Genomic DNA, 13,531 nt, shown 5'->3' on the forward strand with positions numbered 1-13,531 from the left:
TGTATGAAGGAGTTCTGTGTTGATGATTATGTATAATCTACTGTGTGAAGCTCGGTGAAAACAAGTCTGACCTGTAGTGATATCCTGATTAATCATGACAATGCTCAGGAGGGCATGGAGTCACATTGGCTGCTTTAAGGGATTAGTTAATTAGCTCTTGTTAATTAGGTTTCTAGTTACAGTTGTGTTGTAAGCCTGCTGTATATATTTGTGTGTCATCTCAAATAAAGGAGCCCATGTTCAGCAACTAAACAAGTATTGTCTTGTTTTGTGCTTGTGAGCAGTTGGAATATCTGATATCTATATTCAGACTGGGAGGAAATGGTATATGATGAAAGTACTCAAATGGAGTGTGGGATGTTTTATTACAATCTGCCTTATGCTGTTGCCATGCCCCCCTCTCCCCAAGCGTGTCTTGTTGCTTGACAGGAGTCCTAAACAAGGACACCTTCTTATTGGTCCTTCTCTACATTTGATCATGCCCTCCTACAGAATACGTCAGCTCTGGACTGTAAGTTACTGACTGGGAGGTAGGGGGCAGGGAGGCTGCATTGTGTGCAAGGAGAGGCAGCAGAAAGGCCATATTGTATGTAAGGGGGCAAGGAGGTTGAATTGTGTGTGAGAAGAGGGACAGTAAAGTGATACTGTATGTAAAGAAAGGGACAGTGAATACTAGATTGTATATGAGGAGAGGTGGCAGGGAGATTGCATTGTATGTGAGGAGAGGGAGCAGGGAGGTTGTTGCCTTGTGTGTGAGACGAGGTACAGTGAGACCATATTGTATGGGAGGAGAGGGACAGTGAGGTCTTAATGTATGTCAGGAGAGGGACAGTGAGGCAATATTGTACATGTGAAGAGGGACAGCGAGGCCATATTGTATGTGAGATGAGGGACAGTGAGGCAATATTGTTTGTGAGGAGAGGGACAGAGAGGGGGTAGGAGACTGCATTGTTTGTGATCGGTTGACAAGAGTTTTTGGGGAGAGGAGCAGTGGATTAGTAAATGCTGAGGAAAGGGGGGTGGCAAGGGGTGCAGTGGGAAAGGGTTGGTGTATCGGTGAGCCCTGAATGTGGATGAGTGGAGGTGAGCTGTGAACGAGGGAGTGGGGAGGCAGGCTGTAGATAAGGGGATGCAACAGGGAGCAGTGGACAAAGGAGTGCAGAGACAGATATTGGATGAGGGGGGTAAAAAGATGGATGAGGGGGTGCAGAGGAAAATGGTGAAAGATGGGGTGTAAAGGTGAGAAATTGACAGGGTGGGGAAGAGAGGAGCGATAGATGAGGGAGTGCAAGGGCAAGTGGTGGACAAGGGAATGTGGAGATGAGTGGTGTCAGGAGAACAGAGGTGGACAAGAGGTGCAGTGGAGGCAGAAGTGAATAGTGAAATTGGAGAGGGGGAGGTTTTCGCTGTTGGGTTTTCTTAAGGTAGGGAGTGTTGTCGGTTTAGGAAGGGATTTACTGGGAGAGAGTTTGCTTGAATGCTGTGTTTAAGTAAGTACTCTTAAGGTGTTGAGGTGCCATTGAGAATGAATGGCACTACATTGAACACATAAAATGTTCATTGCCGTACATTACTGCAACGCAATTGTGTATATAAGCTCTTAAAAAATTGTATTCATTTTCACTATCAGCAAATGTCTCAAGCACTGACAGCATGATCCATTATAGCCGTGGGTGGAGCTGGGATACAATAGGAATCAACATTCCTGGAAGTGTCTCCTAATCATTTTGCATAGCTTACAAATAATGGAAACAGTAACCAATTTAAAACAACATAAATAGCGCACAAATCTTTAATGCTTATTTTATAATTACTTTGTCACAAGTGAAAGTCTTACAGACACATTAACAATAATTTTTTTATATGTAAACTCTTCTTTTACGTATGCTTTTTTGCACACAGAATATAGACTGAGAGCTAAAAGTTAATCTAAACCTACCTTACAGAAGAACTTCATTTTCTTATAACAGTTTCTACGTATAGTCTCTTCATTATGTTCCTAAGCCTCAAAGAACACCTGACAGCGAAGTGTGGGTCAGATTCCAAGACATACACCGTGAGTAGAAGCTCGGGAGGGCAATTTATAGGGACCATGCTCTGGTCCTTAAAGCAGGACAACATACCCGGAGCTACTCCATCTCGGTAAGAGGGGAAGGAGACATCTGAAGAAGACTGCCGGACCCCTGGTATTACCTGTAATCGGGACTGCAGGAGAGGTAGTCGCAGGTATACCAGACAGGCCCTATAGACTGCAAGTGAGCAGCTGGGTTAGGGTGGGTTGTCCCATTGACTGCCTATACAGGGTTACAGCTTTATGTGCCTAACTGGCAAGTGTTATGGACACTGCAGTGTGCTGTCCCTGTTATTTTCCCCTTTGTTGTTTTTTCTGTTGAAAAAAAAAAGTAGTTCAAAAAGTTCAGGACTTCCGTTTAGAAGCCAAGCAGAAAGTAGTTTGGCCTATGGACTTATGTATATACTTACTGGCGTGTCTGCTCAGGCTGTATCCTGCAGGAGTCCTCTAGACTTCTTTTGAGGGGATGACAGTCCTGACAGAAGTACCCATGTCAATTTGATTCAATTTATTAGTTAGCTTGTAGAATAGGCTATATATCTTTCCTTTGTTTCTTTTAGGAATATTTGGATGTGACGGCTGTCTATCCTGGATGAAGAACACAGATGAAGACCTGCGGCAACCAGAGTATTCCTCCCTCGGGAGCAGTGCTCTGATTTCGATTGTAAGGACTGTTAGCTATAGGGAACTATAGTTAGGTACTGTTGAATCGGATGTACAGATTTTATGTTGTTTTGTTTATATATAATTCCCTCATGTAAATTTATGCTACACACGCTCTTGCACCAAAGAAGAATATGAGATGCCTCATTATGTTTTGGGAGTAAGAAAGTGTAGAACAGTTCTCAGGTTTGTGGATTCTTTCTTCCACAACTGGGGACAGCTGTGATTTCAGAGGGGGGTGAATGTAGCGCCCACCCCATTTCGGTGGGTGCTTAATAGGTTTTTTGTAAATAGTGAGAGGTAAATTTAGCCAGGGCCTTGCACTTTTCCAGGCCTGGTTGTTTATTTGGGAGAGGGGAGTGCTAGAGTAGAGGGGGATGTGGCCAATTACACTCTGGCTCAGAGAGATCCCCTCAGCCTTTCGATTAAATGTTCTGGAAGGGAGGCAGGACTTGGGTGGCAGGCAGCTTATGTGGAGAGCTCTGGACCAATCATTAATTTGTGTTGGCAAGGGCAGGACTCCCATATAAGCTGGGGGTCACATGCCTCCTGGAGGAGGAGAAGGAGAGAACCCAAGATGTTGAGTGCAGCAGGAGCAGGCTTGAAGGCTTGGGGGTTCAGAGACCCCAGTGCTGGATAGCGGGAGCTGGTTTGAAGGCCTGAAGGTTCAGAGACCCCAGCGCTGGACAATCTGAACAATCTATCAGTTATCGTTGTGCAGTCCAGAACAGAAACCGGGTGTCCCAGTCGGGGGTGCACCGGACCATGCGGAGGGGGAAGTAGGTGTAAAGCGGATGGAGGAAACTGGGATTGACCTTCTGTGGGAAACATGGACTGTCGATGGGAGTACGCAAAATGAGTGCAACCCAGTGGTGCTTATCCATAAACTTGCTATATGTCCAAGGACCTAGTGAGAGACACTTTCCAGAGCTGACATTCGGCAGATTTGCAAGTGTCAAGAATTAGTCGGTGAGGCCTTGGGACTTTGAAATCTACAACCCACAGTATTATTTAGAGTGATGCTGATCCATTCATAAAAGGGAAGTACGCAGTATCAGAGTCAGGAACCAGATTTATTAGAGGCAACTCATATCTTCTACACTAATGTAACGTCCATTCTTTTAAAAGATAAAGACTGTCTGCTGTTTGTGGACCTTTGCATGGGAAGAACGGAACTGTTAGCAGAAAGGTAATGAAAAACTTTGCAGCTCCCAAGGGAGTAGTGTGCTACATATATATTGCAGTCCTTTACCAGTCTTTAGATGCTGTGGCTGAGTTGCCATCCATCTGGTATTTACCCGTACAGTATGGGTTTTGAATCACATGTCCTGGATTCAGTTCGCTGAGCCCCAGACACAGAGTCCAAACAAAGCTTAGGATGCAGGTGTCTCCCTCCCCTGCCTGCACTGTCCAGCACTCTGGCCGAGTCTCCGATGCTGTTTAAGTTTTGCAGTGTGGTGTAACACATTGCAGGGTGGGTGGCTCAGGCACAGACACAGAGCTTGCTGTGCGAGCAGGGGACACCAACATTGACCACTGAGTAAGTGCAGAGCTGAGGGCCCTTCCTTTCATCCCATTAAGTCTGTGCTTACTCTACAGTATGGGACTTTGTCATGCTGGTCTTTCCAGAACATGGCTGCTGATTAAAGATCGCAGTCTAGATCCCCCTGCAGTCCCATCCTTGCATAACTACAGTACATACTACATACTACTATGTTGTCCTGTGCTCACTCAGTAGCCTTTATCTGATATCTTCTCTCTTCTCTATTTGTGGGGTGCCTGTGGATTGCTTTGATTTTTTTTTGGCTTTTTTTGGTAATTAAAAGGTGCTTTAAAGGGTTGTAGAATGCACAGTGTTGCTTTGTGAACAGTTTGCATGGGGATGGGTTCAGTAGAGCTGATTCAGTTTTTGGATTGAGGTACGCTGCCCTGCTGACACTGTCCACTGCCCTGCTGACTCCGTCCCCTGCCCTGCTGACACCGTCCGCTGCCCTGCTGACACCGTCCCCTGCCCTGCTGACACCGTCCCCTGCCCTGCTGATACCGTCCGCTGCCCCCTGACATCGCCCCTTGCCCTGCTGACACCGTCCGCTGCCCTGCTGACACCGTCCCCTGCCTTGCTAACATTGTTTGCTGTCCCGCTGACACCATCCCTTGCTCTGCTGACACCGGCCCCTGCCCTGCTAACACCGTCCGCTGCCCTACTAACTGACAGTGTCCACTTTTAAGGTTGGCTAAGTTCATATGTAGCAGCGGCTCCTGAAGAGCACGCGCTATACGGTTTTTCTAAAGTTAAAGTTGCCTAAACTGCAGTTTGGTTTGGGTCTAATTATCTAAATTGGGCCTCAGCATCAGTCTAACTGAACTGTAAGATGTTCAGCCTGGCCACAGGGGGCACTGTCTCTTCTGGCAGGCATGGAACTATGGTCTGGTCATGTGCTTAAGTTACTCTCTCTGAGCCCGCCCAGTGGGAGGGGCACTCTCGCTGTGCTTTCTAGGAGAGGGTACTTAAGATGCGGACGTCACGTGGTTCAGGGTTTCCGGTTCAGTATTATGTGCTGACTACATGGTCCTGGTCCTCCTGACCAGCCCCCAGGAAGGCTATGGCCCAGGGTGCGGATCCACCCGACTTTAATGTCTCGGGGCTGGCTAGCCCGAGGCAAGGAAACTAAAGGAGGATTCTAAGGTGGTTGGGTGCCGTCTCCGGTTCGGGAGAGACCCAGTGTACTTCAAGCATTCCAGGGGAGGGCTCTTCAGAAGAACACCAATTACAGGTTGGTTTTCTTAGCAAGAGCCTGGAAGGGCTGAAGTAACCGAGAGAATCAGGTCTTGTGGATACCGCCAAGCAGGCTGAAAGATCCAGGTATCCTACAAGTGTTCTCAAGCTTAGTTTTCCTACGGGTTTTGCAACAACGTCTGTGGCAGAGACATTATCTTGTACATTTCTACAACAATGTCTGTGGCAGAGACTTGTTCCTGAGTAAGCACCAAGTTGGCTCCTAGGCCTTGTGAGAGAGGGACTGTCCAACCTGAGTGATCATACAGCTGTGAATGGCTATTCTCTGGATGGAGTCAAAGTAAGCACATTCTTCAATGTTTTTGACTTTGACACTAAAGCCGCGTACACACGGGCGGACTGTATGGCCTACTTAGTCCGTCATACAATCCGACGGACAGTCCGTCATACTTTCGAATGAACGGACTTGACCACACACACCACTTTTTGAGCGGACTAATACGGCGTACTAAGTCCGCCATACTATCCGCCCTACTTTTGAAATGAACAGACTCGCCCACACACGCGGAGGAAAGTCCGCTCATTTCGAGCGCGTCTCCAGGTAGGCGGGGCCCGCGAAGGAGACGTCGCTGACCCCGCCGCCCGGTATGGACTTAAAGGGGAACCCCAACGCTGAAAGAAATCGGCTTGGGGGTCCCCCCCAAGTCCACAACAGACCCTTGTCCGAGCACGCTACCCGGCCGGCCAGGAAAGGGGGGCGAGCGAGCGCCCCCCCCTCCTAAACCGTACCAGGCCGCGTGCCCTCAACATGGGGGGGTGCCTTGGGGAAGGGGGGGCCGCGCGGCCCCCCCACCCCAAAGCACCTTGTCCCCATGTTGATGAGGACAAGGGCCTCTTCCCAACAACCCTGGCCGTTGGTTGTCGGGGTCTGCGGGCGGGGGGCTTATCGGAATCCGGGAGCCCCCTTTAATAAGGGGGCCCCCGGATACCGCCCCCCCACCCTATGTGAATGAGTATGAGGTACAATGTACCCCTACCCATTCACCTGTAAAATAAAAGTACAAAAAAAAACACAACACACGAGATAAAATACTTTATTGCACAGCTCCGGGGGTCTTCCTTTTTCGGGGGTCTTCTCGCCGGACTCCTCCGCTATTCCCTTTGTATCTCTTTTGCTAGCGGAGGAGTCCGGCTTTCTTCCTCGCCGCCGACCTCTTCTCCCAACTTCGGGGGTCTTGTCCCCCTCTTCGGTTCTTCTGCCGGGCCACCGCGCCTTCTTATAGCTCTTTTACAGGCGGTGGCCCGGTCTTCTGTCACCGCCGCCGCCGCCTTCCGTTCTTCTTCTTCTTCTTCTTCTCCAGGAGATGTTGCCTCGACGATCTCTCCGGCCGGAATGCCAGGGACGCACTGCGCGGCCACTTATATAGGGACAAGGGGCGGTGTCACATGGCTTTATGTCACATGGGTTGGTCACATGGGTTGATGTCACATGGGGACTATGACATCGTAAGGGGGCGGGGTCACCATGTGACACCAACCCATGTGACATAAAGCCATGTGACACCGCCCCTTGTCCCTATATAAGTGGCTGCGCAGTGCGGGACCCCCACGCCGATTTTTTTCGGGGTTGGGGTTCCCCTTTAAGTACATACCAGGCGGTGGGGCCAGCGACGTCTCCTTCGGGGGCCCCGCCTACCTGGATACCCGCTCGAAATGAGCGGACTTTTCTCCGGGCGGGAAAAGTCCGCTCATTTCAAAAGTACGGCGGACTGGCATACACACGGGCGGATTGTCCGCCGAAATGCGAGTACGACGGACAATATTTTGAAAAATCTGAAATACTTAGTACGCCGGACTGCACGCTGAAAAAGTCCGCTGAAGCCCACACACGAGCGGACTGTCCGCTGAAATGTGTTTCGGCGGACTAAGTAGGCCATACAGTCCGCCCGTGTGTACGCGGCATAAGAGTACCTGAACTTCTTTTCCAACCCTCTGATCCCAAGTTTAAAGACTGTTCAGTTGTCTGAGTTTTGCAAATAAAATCCATTAAAGTGGATCTATTGTCAGTCTCAAGTTACTGGGCCATCTACCATGGGACATCCCCTAGACGTGCAACGGAGGGTAGCGGTAAGCCCAAAAATAACCAGCAGCTCCTTCGGGGGTTAGTGCTACACATATTTTAACTGTGACATTTCTTTCATTAATCTAATCATATTTTATGTGCACCCAAATGCTTTTGTTTTATTTAACCATGTCCCTTTAAGTCCCTCCCTCTCCACTGTTAACACAATTTGGCCACAGCCACTGTTCACTGCAGCATGCATGCGCGCCTCATTACTACTCTCCTAGGGTAAATCAAATGTGTCCCAGGTCTCTTGCAATCCTATAGCGTGCCACTAAAGTGTTCGAGTTTCGCTTGAAGAAAAGGTGGCAACCCTAGTCCAGAGATGGCAACGTTTACTCAATGTATCTATGGAGAAGCAGCACTGTCACCCTAGAACAAGGCTACAAAACACTTCTTCATTAAATGGGGTGTTTTGAAGTCCACAGATAGAACTGGGGATAGCAGTCACTGATCACAATCAGAAATAGCAGAGAGCATAGGAAGTTATTGCTGGGTCTCTGGCAGGTTCACCAGGTATTTTCTGAACTTATTGAACTGATATAACAAAACACTTTCAATTGCATATTTAACAGACCAAAAGCAAGTAAAATTGGAAAAGTTCATTGGTTGAGTATATATTTCTATATTTCTAAGTCACATAACCGGTACATTTAATATGCAATTCTACTTACTTATCTGACATGCGTACATAAGGCTCTTGGCAAGGGTTTGCTGGGTAACACCTGAATCCACCAAAGTAGTTCCAACACATGCCTTCTTCACCACAATCATGAGTGTTGCTTTCACATTCATTTATGTCTGAAAATATTTTAAACATTATCTCATTACATAGTATTATCCTTTAGTATTATTTATGGGAATTTAAAATGAAATGTATGATTACTATTAATAATAGTATTATTAACTAGTAATAGTAATAGGATAAGGATAGTAATCTTTAACTGCTTGTCGCTCAATGCTGGATCATGTATCTGGTACATGATCAACGTTTCTGGGATGGGGGGGGGGGGGCACCCGCATTACCCTAGCTGTGCTGTGATTTGTTACAGCACAAGCCGATCAGCCAATGATTGATTGTTGGGACCCACTGATTGGCTCTGTCACTCAGGAAAGGAAGCTCTGTGACAGGAGATTTTGCTGTTTATTTAATCCCTGAAGAAACCTCCCAGCAAGATCGCTTAGTAAAAGTAGCACATAATACACACATTACACATTATTCGGTACAAATTTAACCCCTTAATTGCCCTAGATGTTAACCTCTTACCAGCCAGTGTCATTAGTACAGTGACAGTGTATAGTATTAGCATTGATCGCTGTATTAGTGTCACTATTGATATCACTGTCAGTTAGTGCACCCCAAGCCAGCATCAGCTAGTGTCAGATTGCCCACCGCACTTACAGTGCCACTATAAATTGCTAACCATTACCATTACTAGTATAAAATAAATAAAAATTCCAGGATCTATACCAGATGCTATACTGTAACTTTCACACAAACTAAATATACACATAATTGAGATTTTTTTTTTTTTTTTTTACCAAAGACATGTAGCAGAGTATATTTTGAACTAAATTAATGAAGACATTTTTTTTTTATTAGGATATGTTTTATAGCAGAAAGTAAAACATTTGGGGTTTTTCAACTGCAAAAAAAAAAAAAAAAAAACAGTGGCAATCAAATACCACCAAAAGAAAGCTCTATTTGTGGGAAAAAAATGATAAAAATTAAATTTGCATACAGTTTTGCATTACCAGTAAAAGCAGCGCAGCGCCGAATAGCAAAAAATGCCCTGGTCATGAAGGTGGTAAAATCTTCCGGAGGTCAAGCAGCTTTACAAACAGAATCAGAATTTTTAATTTTTTATTTATTCCTCTCATTTTTCCACACCGTCACATACAATATCACTACCAAAATATTTCCGACAAGTAAACTCTTAACAAATGCAGCAATAATTTAATGCTGGAAACTGACCTATTCTCCATGTTGTCAAAGCACGGCTGTATCCAATTCATTTTGTATGTTCAACATGTTTATTAAATTAAAACTTTATTATAAAACAACTCATATTCATGTATTAATTAACACATACTGTGATAAGCTAACTGCATGACTTTGCATCAGAGTACAAACAATGATATGGAAGCAGTAATTAAACCTAATTGAAATTTCAGTTTAAAATATATTCCACGTGCATCAAAACAAAATGTGTGCATTTTTTTCTTTAATCAGCCACAACTTGAGTGGGAAAGCTGCAAAGTGGGGTTCTCGCTCTCTGTGCGGTGGCAGTGGTCTCTTTGCAGAAGTTTGACACGCCGCCTGCTGAGTCAGAGCTCTCCAATCATATTGCTATTTGTGGAGCTATAGGTCTGAGCCTGAACTGAGATCACTGCTTCCACACAGAGCGCAAGGATCACACTCTATAGTTGCTGCAGGGGATACAATTTCCTTCTCAAGTTGTGGTTGTGGTTGCTTTAGAAAGAAAACAAACTGCAGGACATTGAACACTGAACACCTTTTGTTCTGATGTACCTGGAGTGTATTTGGTTGATTTAAACTGACCATTAAATTGAGTTTTAAAAATATATTCAGCAAAGCACCACAGGCACGTGATGTGTTTGGGAGTAATGAATAGCATTCGGAACCCGTTATGTATTGTCTTGTTATTCCCTATCGGCAATCATTCCTCATTGATCGGGATGTATCAAACTTGGAAGACTGGAAGCCAATAACTTCATAACGATTTTAAATCCACATTGAATAGTGAAATAGGACAGTAGCTATAACAGAGGGTAGGGTCCTTCCCATCCTCTGGGAGGACCGAGATGTGGGCCTGCAAAGTTACCTCTCGAAAAGGCCTGGAAATCTCTAAGCCTTTGTACACACGGTCGGAGATTCAGACGGAATGTGTCTGATCGGACCGTTTTGTCGGATATTCCGACTGTGTGTGGTCTGCATCGGACTCTTCCGACGGACCAAGTTTTCCAACTTGTTGGTAAAATTTTCCGACAAAATGCTCTGATCGGACATACTCCGATCATGTGCAGAGAATTCCGATCGGACAAAGTGCCACGCATGCTCAGATCAAATTCCTACACCAAAGCTATTGGCTACTAGCGCGAACATAGTCCCGTCGTAACTAAATAACGTCATCACGTCGGATTTTCCGACAACTTTGTCCGACCGTGTGTATGCAACAGTTTCGGACAAAATCCTACGGATTTAGTTGTCGGAATCTCCAACCGTGTGTACAAGGGCTAAGAGAGTTAAAGGTCGCAGTAAATCTGTGAGCCAGTTTGTCTGAGAAAGTTTTATAATACCGAAGAGTAAACCTTACCAGGCTGCATGGCTGACAGGGCTGCAAGAAATTCATTAGTGTTTAAAGTGGTTGTAAACCCTTACAACCAACTTTGACCTACAGGTAAGCCTAGATTAAGGCTTACCTGTAGGTCCACGAAATATCTCCTAAACCTACACTGAGCGCGCCACTGTCAGCGGCGATGTGCCTCAAGTGGCGGATCCCGTGCGCATGCGCGGGTGTGACGTCATCGCGGCTTCGCCGAATGACAGTGGTGGAGCAGCGAGACCCACCGAGAAGATGGATGCTGCGGACTACAGGGGATAGCGGTGACTTTGCTGGCTCCCGTGTCAGGTAAGTGACACATAATGGACTACTATGCGATGCATAGTAGTCCATTATGCTTTACCTTTGCAGGGAATCAAAGAGGAAGTAAACCCATCAGGGTTTACTTCCTCTTTAACAGGGCTTCTAAGAAGGACACTGCTTCAGAGGATAATGTAGGCATCCTGGTGGTCTGTATATATTGCCTGGATGCCTCCCATTTATCTTTCTCAGCAGGAGTAGAATTCGGTCCTCCTAGATTGTAGAAGGAGGTTTAATAATCCCTAAAAGCCCTGGCAATTGCTGGGGACAAGGATACCGCAATGTTCTCCTAAGTCTTCACCTGTGTAATATAGTTTCTCACTCTAGTCACTCTTAAGGCATTCACAAACATTCTACTTTCCAAATTCCTAGAACGCTCTCCTGCCCCAAACCTTAGCCTTATTAATGAGGGGAGAGTTTAATTTAACTCTTAAAGTTTATAGCTGTTCACTGTCTGACTTGTTGGGCTTTAGACTGTTTGTGGACTCGTTCCAGGAATAGTGGATGAAGAAAGAACAGGAAGAGCACTCTGTGTAAAAAATAGGTAAACAATTCTTGTGTACGTCTTATGAGTAGGTGAGTAGAGAGTGTAATCTCTGTCATGAGCATAAAGAGCCCTTCAGCTATCTATAAGTTGATGATGTTGAAATAGTGTTCTAAACCTCCATAGTCTGGAAAAAGATAAATAAAAGGCCTCCTCAGAGACATCCAGCAGGGGATCCAAGGCTAGATTACAGTCTCCAGCCACTATGAGGATGCTTCTGTATGTTGGTCAAGCTTGGAAATACAGGCCTCTAGGTAAGGAACCTAGTCCTCTTTTGGTATATACAGGTTTACAAAAGCTACTTTTTGCCCACACAATAGGCCTTTAACTATGAGGAGATGCCCTCGTCATCTGAAATGACCTGATGTTCCACCCAAGGAACATGCTTCTTAAATGTTGTCTTTTCGGAAGTGTGTCTCCTGGAGGAAAATTACTTGAGATTTAAGACATCATAGCTCACCCAAAACTCTAGGGAAAATCTCTGGACTATTTAAGCCCTTCACATTGTAGAAAGTGAAGGTGATATTAGGCATGATGTCCTGGGTAGGGAATAGCCTGGAGAGTGGTGGGAAAAAAAATAGACAGGAGGGGTAGAGATGGGGCACAGAAAGAGATATGTAAATAGGCCTTCTAAGAGGCAAGGATCAGAATGGATATATCACTAGAGTTCTCTCTGTTCTTGTGTTTTTAAGTCAATGTCAATAAGTCAGTTTGGTGATGCAGTGAATAGTTTTAATAGGTTAGACCACAAGTGTGATGTAGTTTAATGAAATACAAATTTGCTAGGGATATTTCTGTGTAGTAATATAGTTCAACCTGTAATGGTTATGCGTACTGGGCAAACGACAGGCTGTATGGCAGCCATGTTGTTCAAAATACAGCCATTACATTTTATTTGTAATTATGTTTTCTGTGTTTAACCAGAGACCCAGCTGCAGTGACCTTCCCCTTCCCTTCTCCTCCAGTTCATGCAATACACAACTGTTAGCCATACCAGAACTTTCTCATCAGATCCTTGAGAGGAAAAATCCAGACCCTCTCGTGCCTATTACCTGAATCTACATTTCCATCTGAAAACCCTAAAAAAAATGTCTGGCTTGCCCAGCTTGATTGACTGGAGTTTTAACAGATATCTGCTGCTTTCCCCCCTATCATAAATTCCATAGCAAGCCACATCCCTGATAGACTGACTGACAGCCAAGACTAAAACTTCAGTATATGTCATAACTCGTAAAATAATAATAACACAGCTAGATTAAAGGCATATCCACCTTCATCAGTTATTGGGTAGCATTTTGAACTCAAACACCCCATATGCTAGGAGGTACCAGAGTGGATTAGGCCTACATACCCCTCCTATGAGAAATAAATATCAGAGACTTGTCATAGCTATATCCATTGTGAAGCAAATTTCACACTGGACAATAATATGCTGGATAGTCAACTGTACTCTGCAGGTATTCAAAAATATTAACGCTGATAGAAAACTGTATCTGGGACTTGGTCATAAACATGGTGACACCCCAGCAACCACCCCTTGGACCAGATGATTGATCATATGGTCTCTGTCAACATCCCCTTGATGTAAAGAAAAGTGGAATCCATCCACATTTTGGCAGCTCTCATGTACCATCAAACAAAAAAAGACCTGTCAAGCTATGAGAGCCAATAGATCACTTTGTTCACGGACTGAAATCTGCTGAAACAGTACTTGAAAAATTGGGCCTTG

At 45.3% G+C, this 13,531-nt stretch overlaps 1 protein-coding gene across 2 annotated transcripts in view; it reads right to left on the reverse strand.

Annotated features, from left to right (window-relative positions):
* The window catches only part of EFEMP1 (EGF-like fibulin extracellular matrix protein 1), a 134,098-nt gene that overhangs the window by 9,954 nt on the left and 110,613 nt on the right, over window positions 1–13,531 (reverse strand). For both annotated transcript variants that reach the window (XM_077486043.1, XM_077486044.1), the window contains one exon: window positions 8,268–8,394. In XM_077486043.1, coding sequence (XP_077342169.1) covers window positions 8,268–8,394 — 127 coding nt within the window. The remainder of the gene's footprint in view (window positions 1–8,267; window positions 8,395–13,531) is intronic.

The sequence above is a fragment of the Lithobates pipiens genome, unplaced genomic scaffold (genome assembly GCF_037356315.1).
Source record: "Lithobates pipiens isolate NorthernLeopardFrog02 unplaced genomic scaffold, aLitPip1_a1.2 Scaffold_18, whole genome shotgun sequence".
Classification (NCBI taxonomy): domain Eukaryota; kingdom Metazoa; phylum Chordata; class Amphibia; order Anura; family Ranidae; genus Lithobates; species Lithobates pipiens.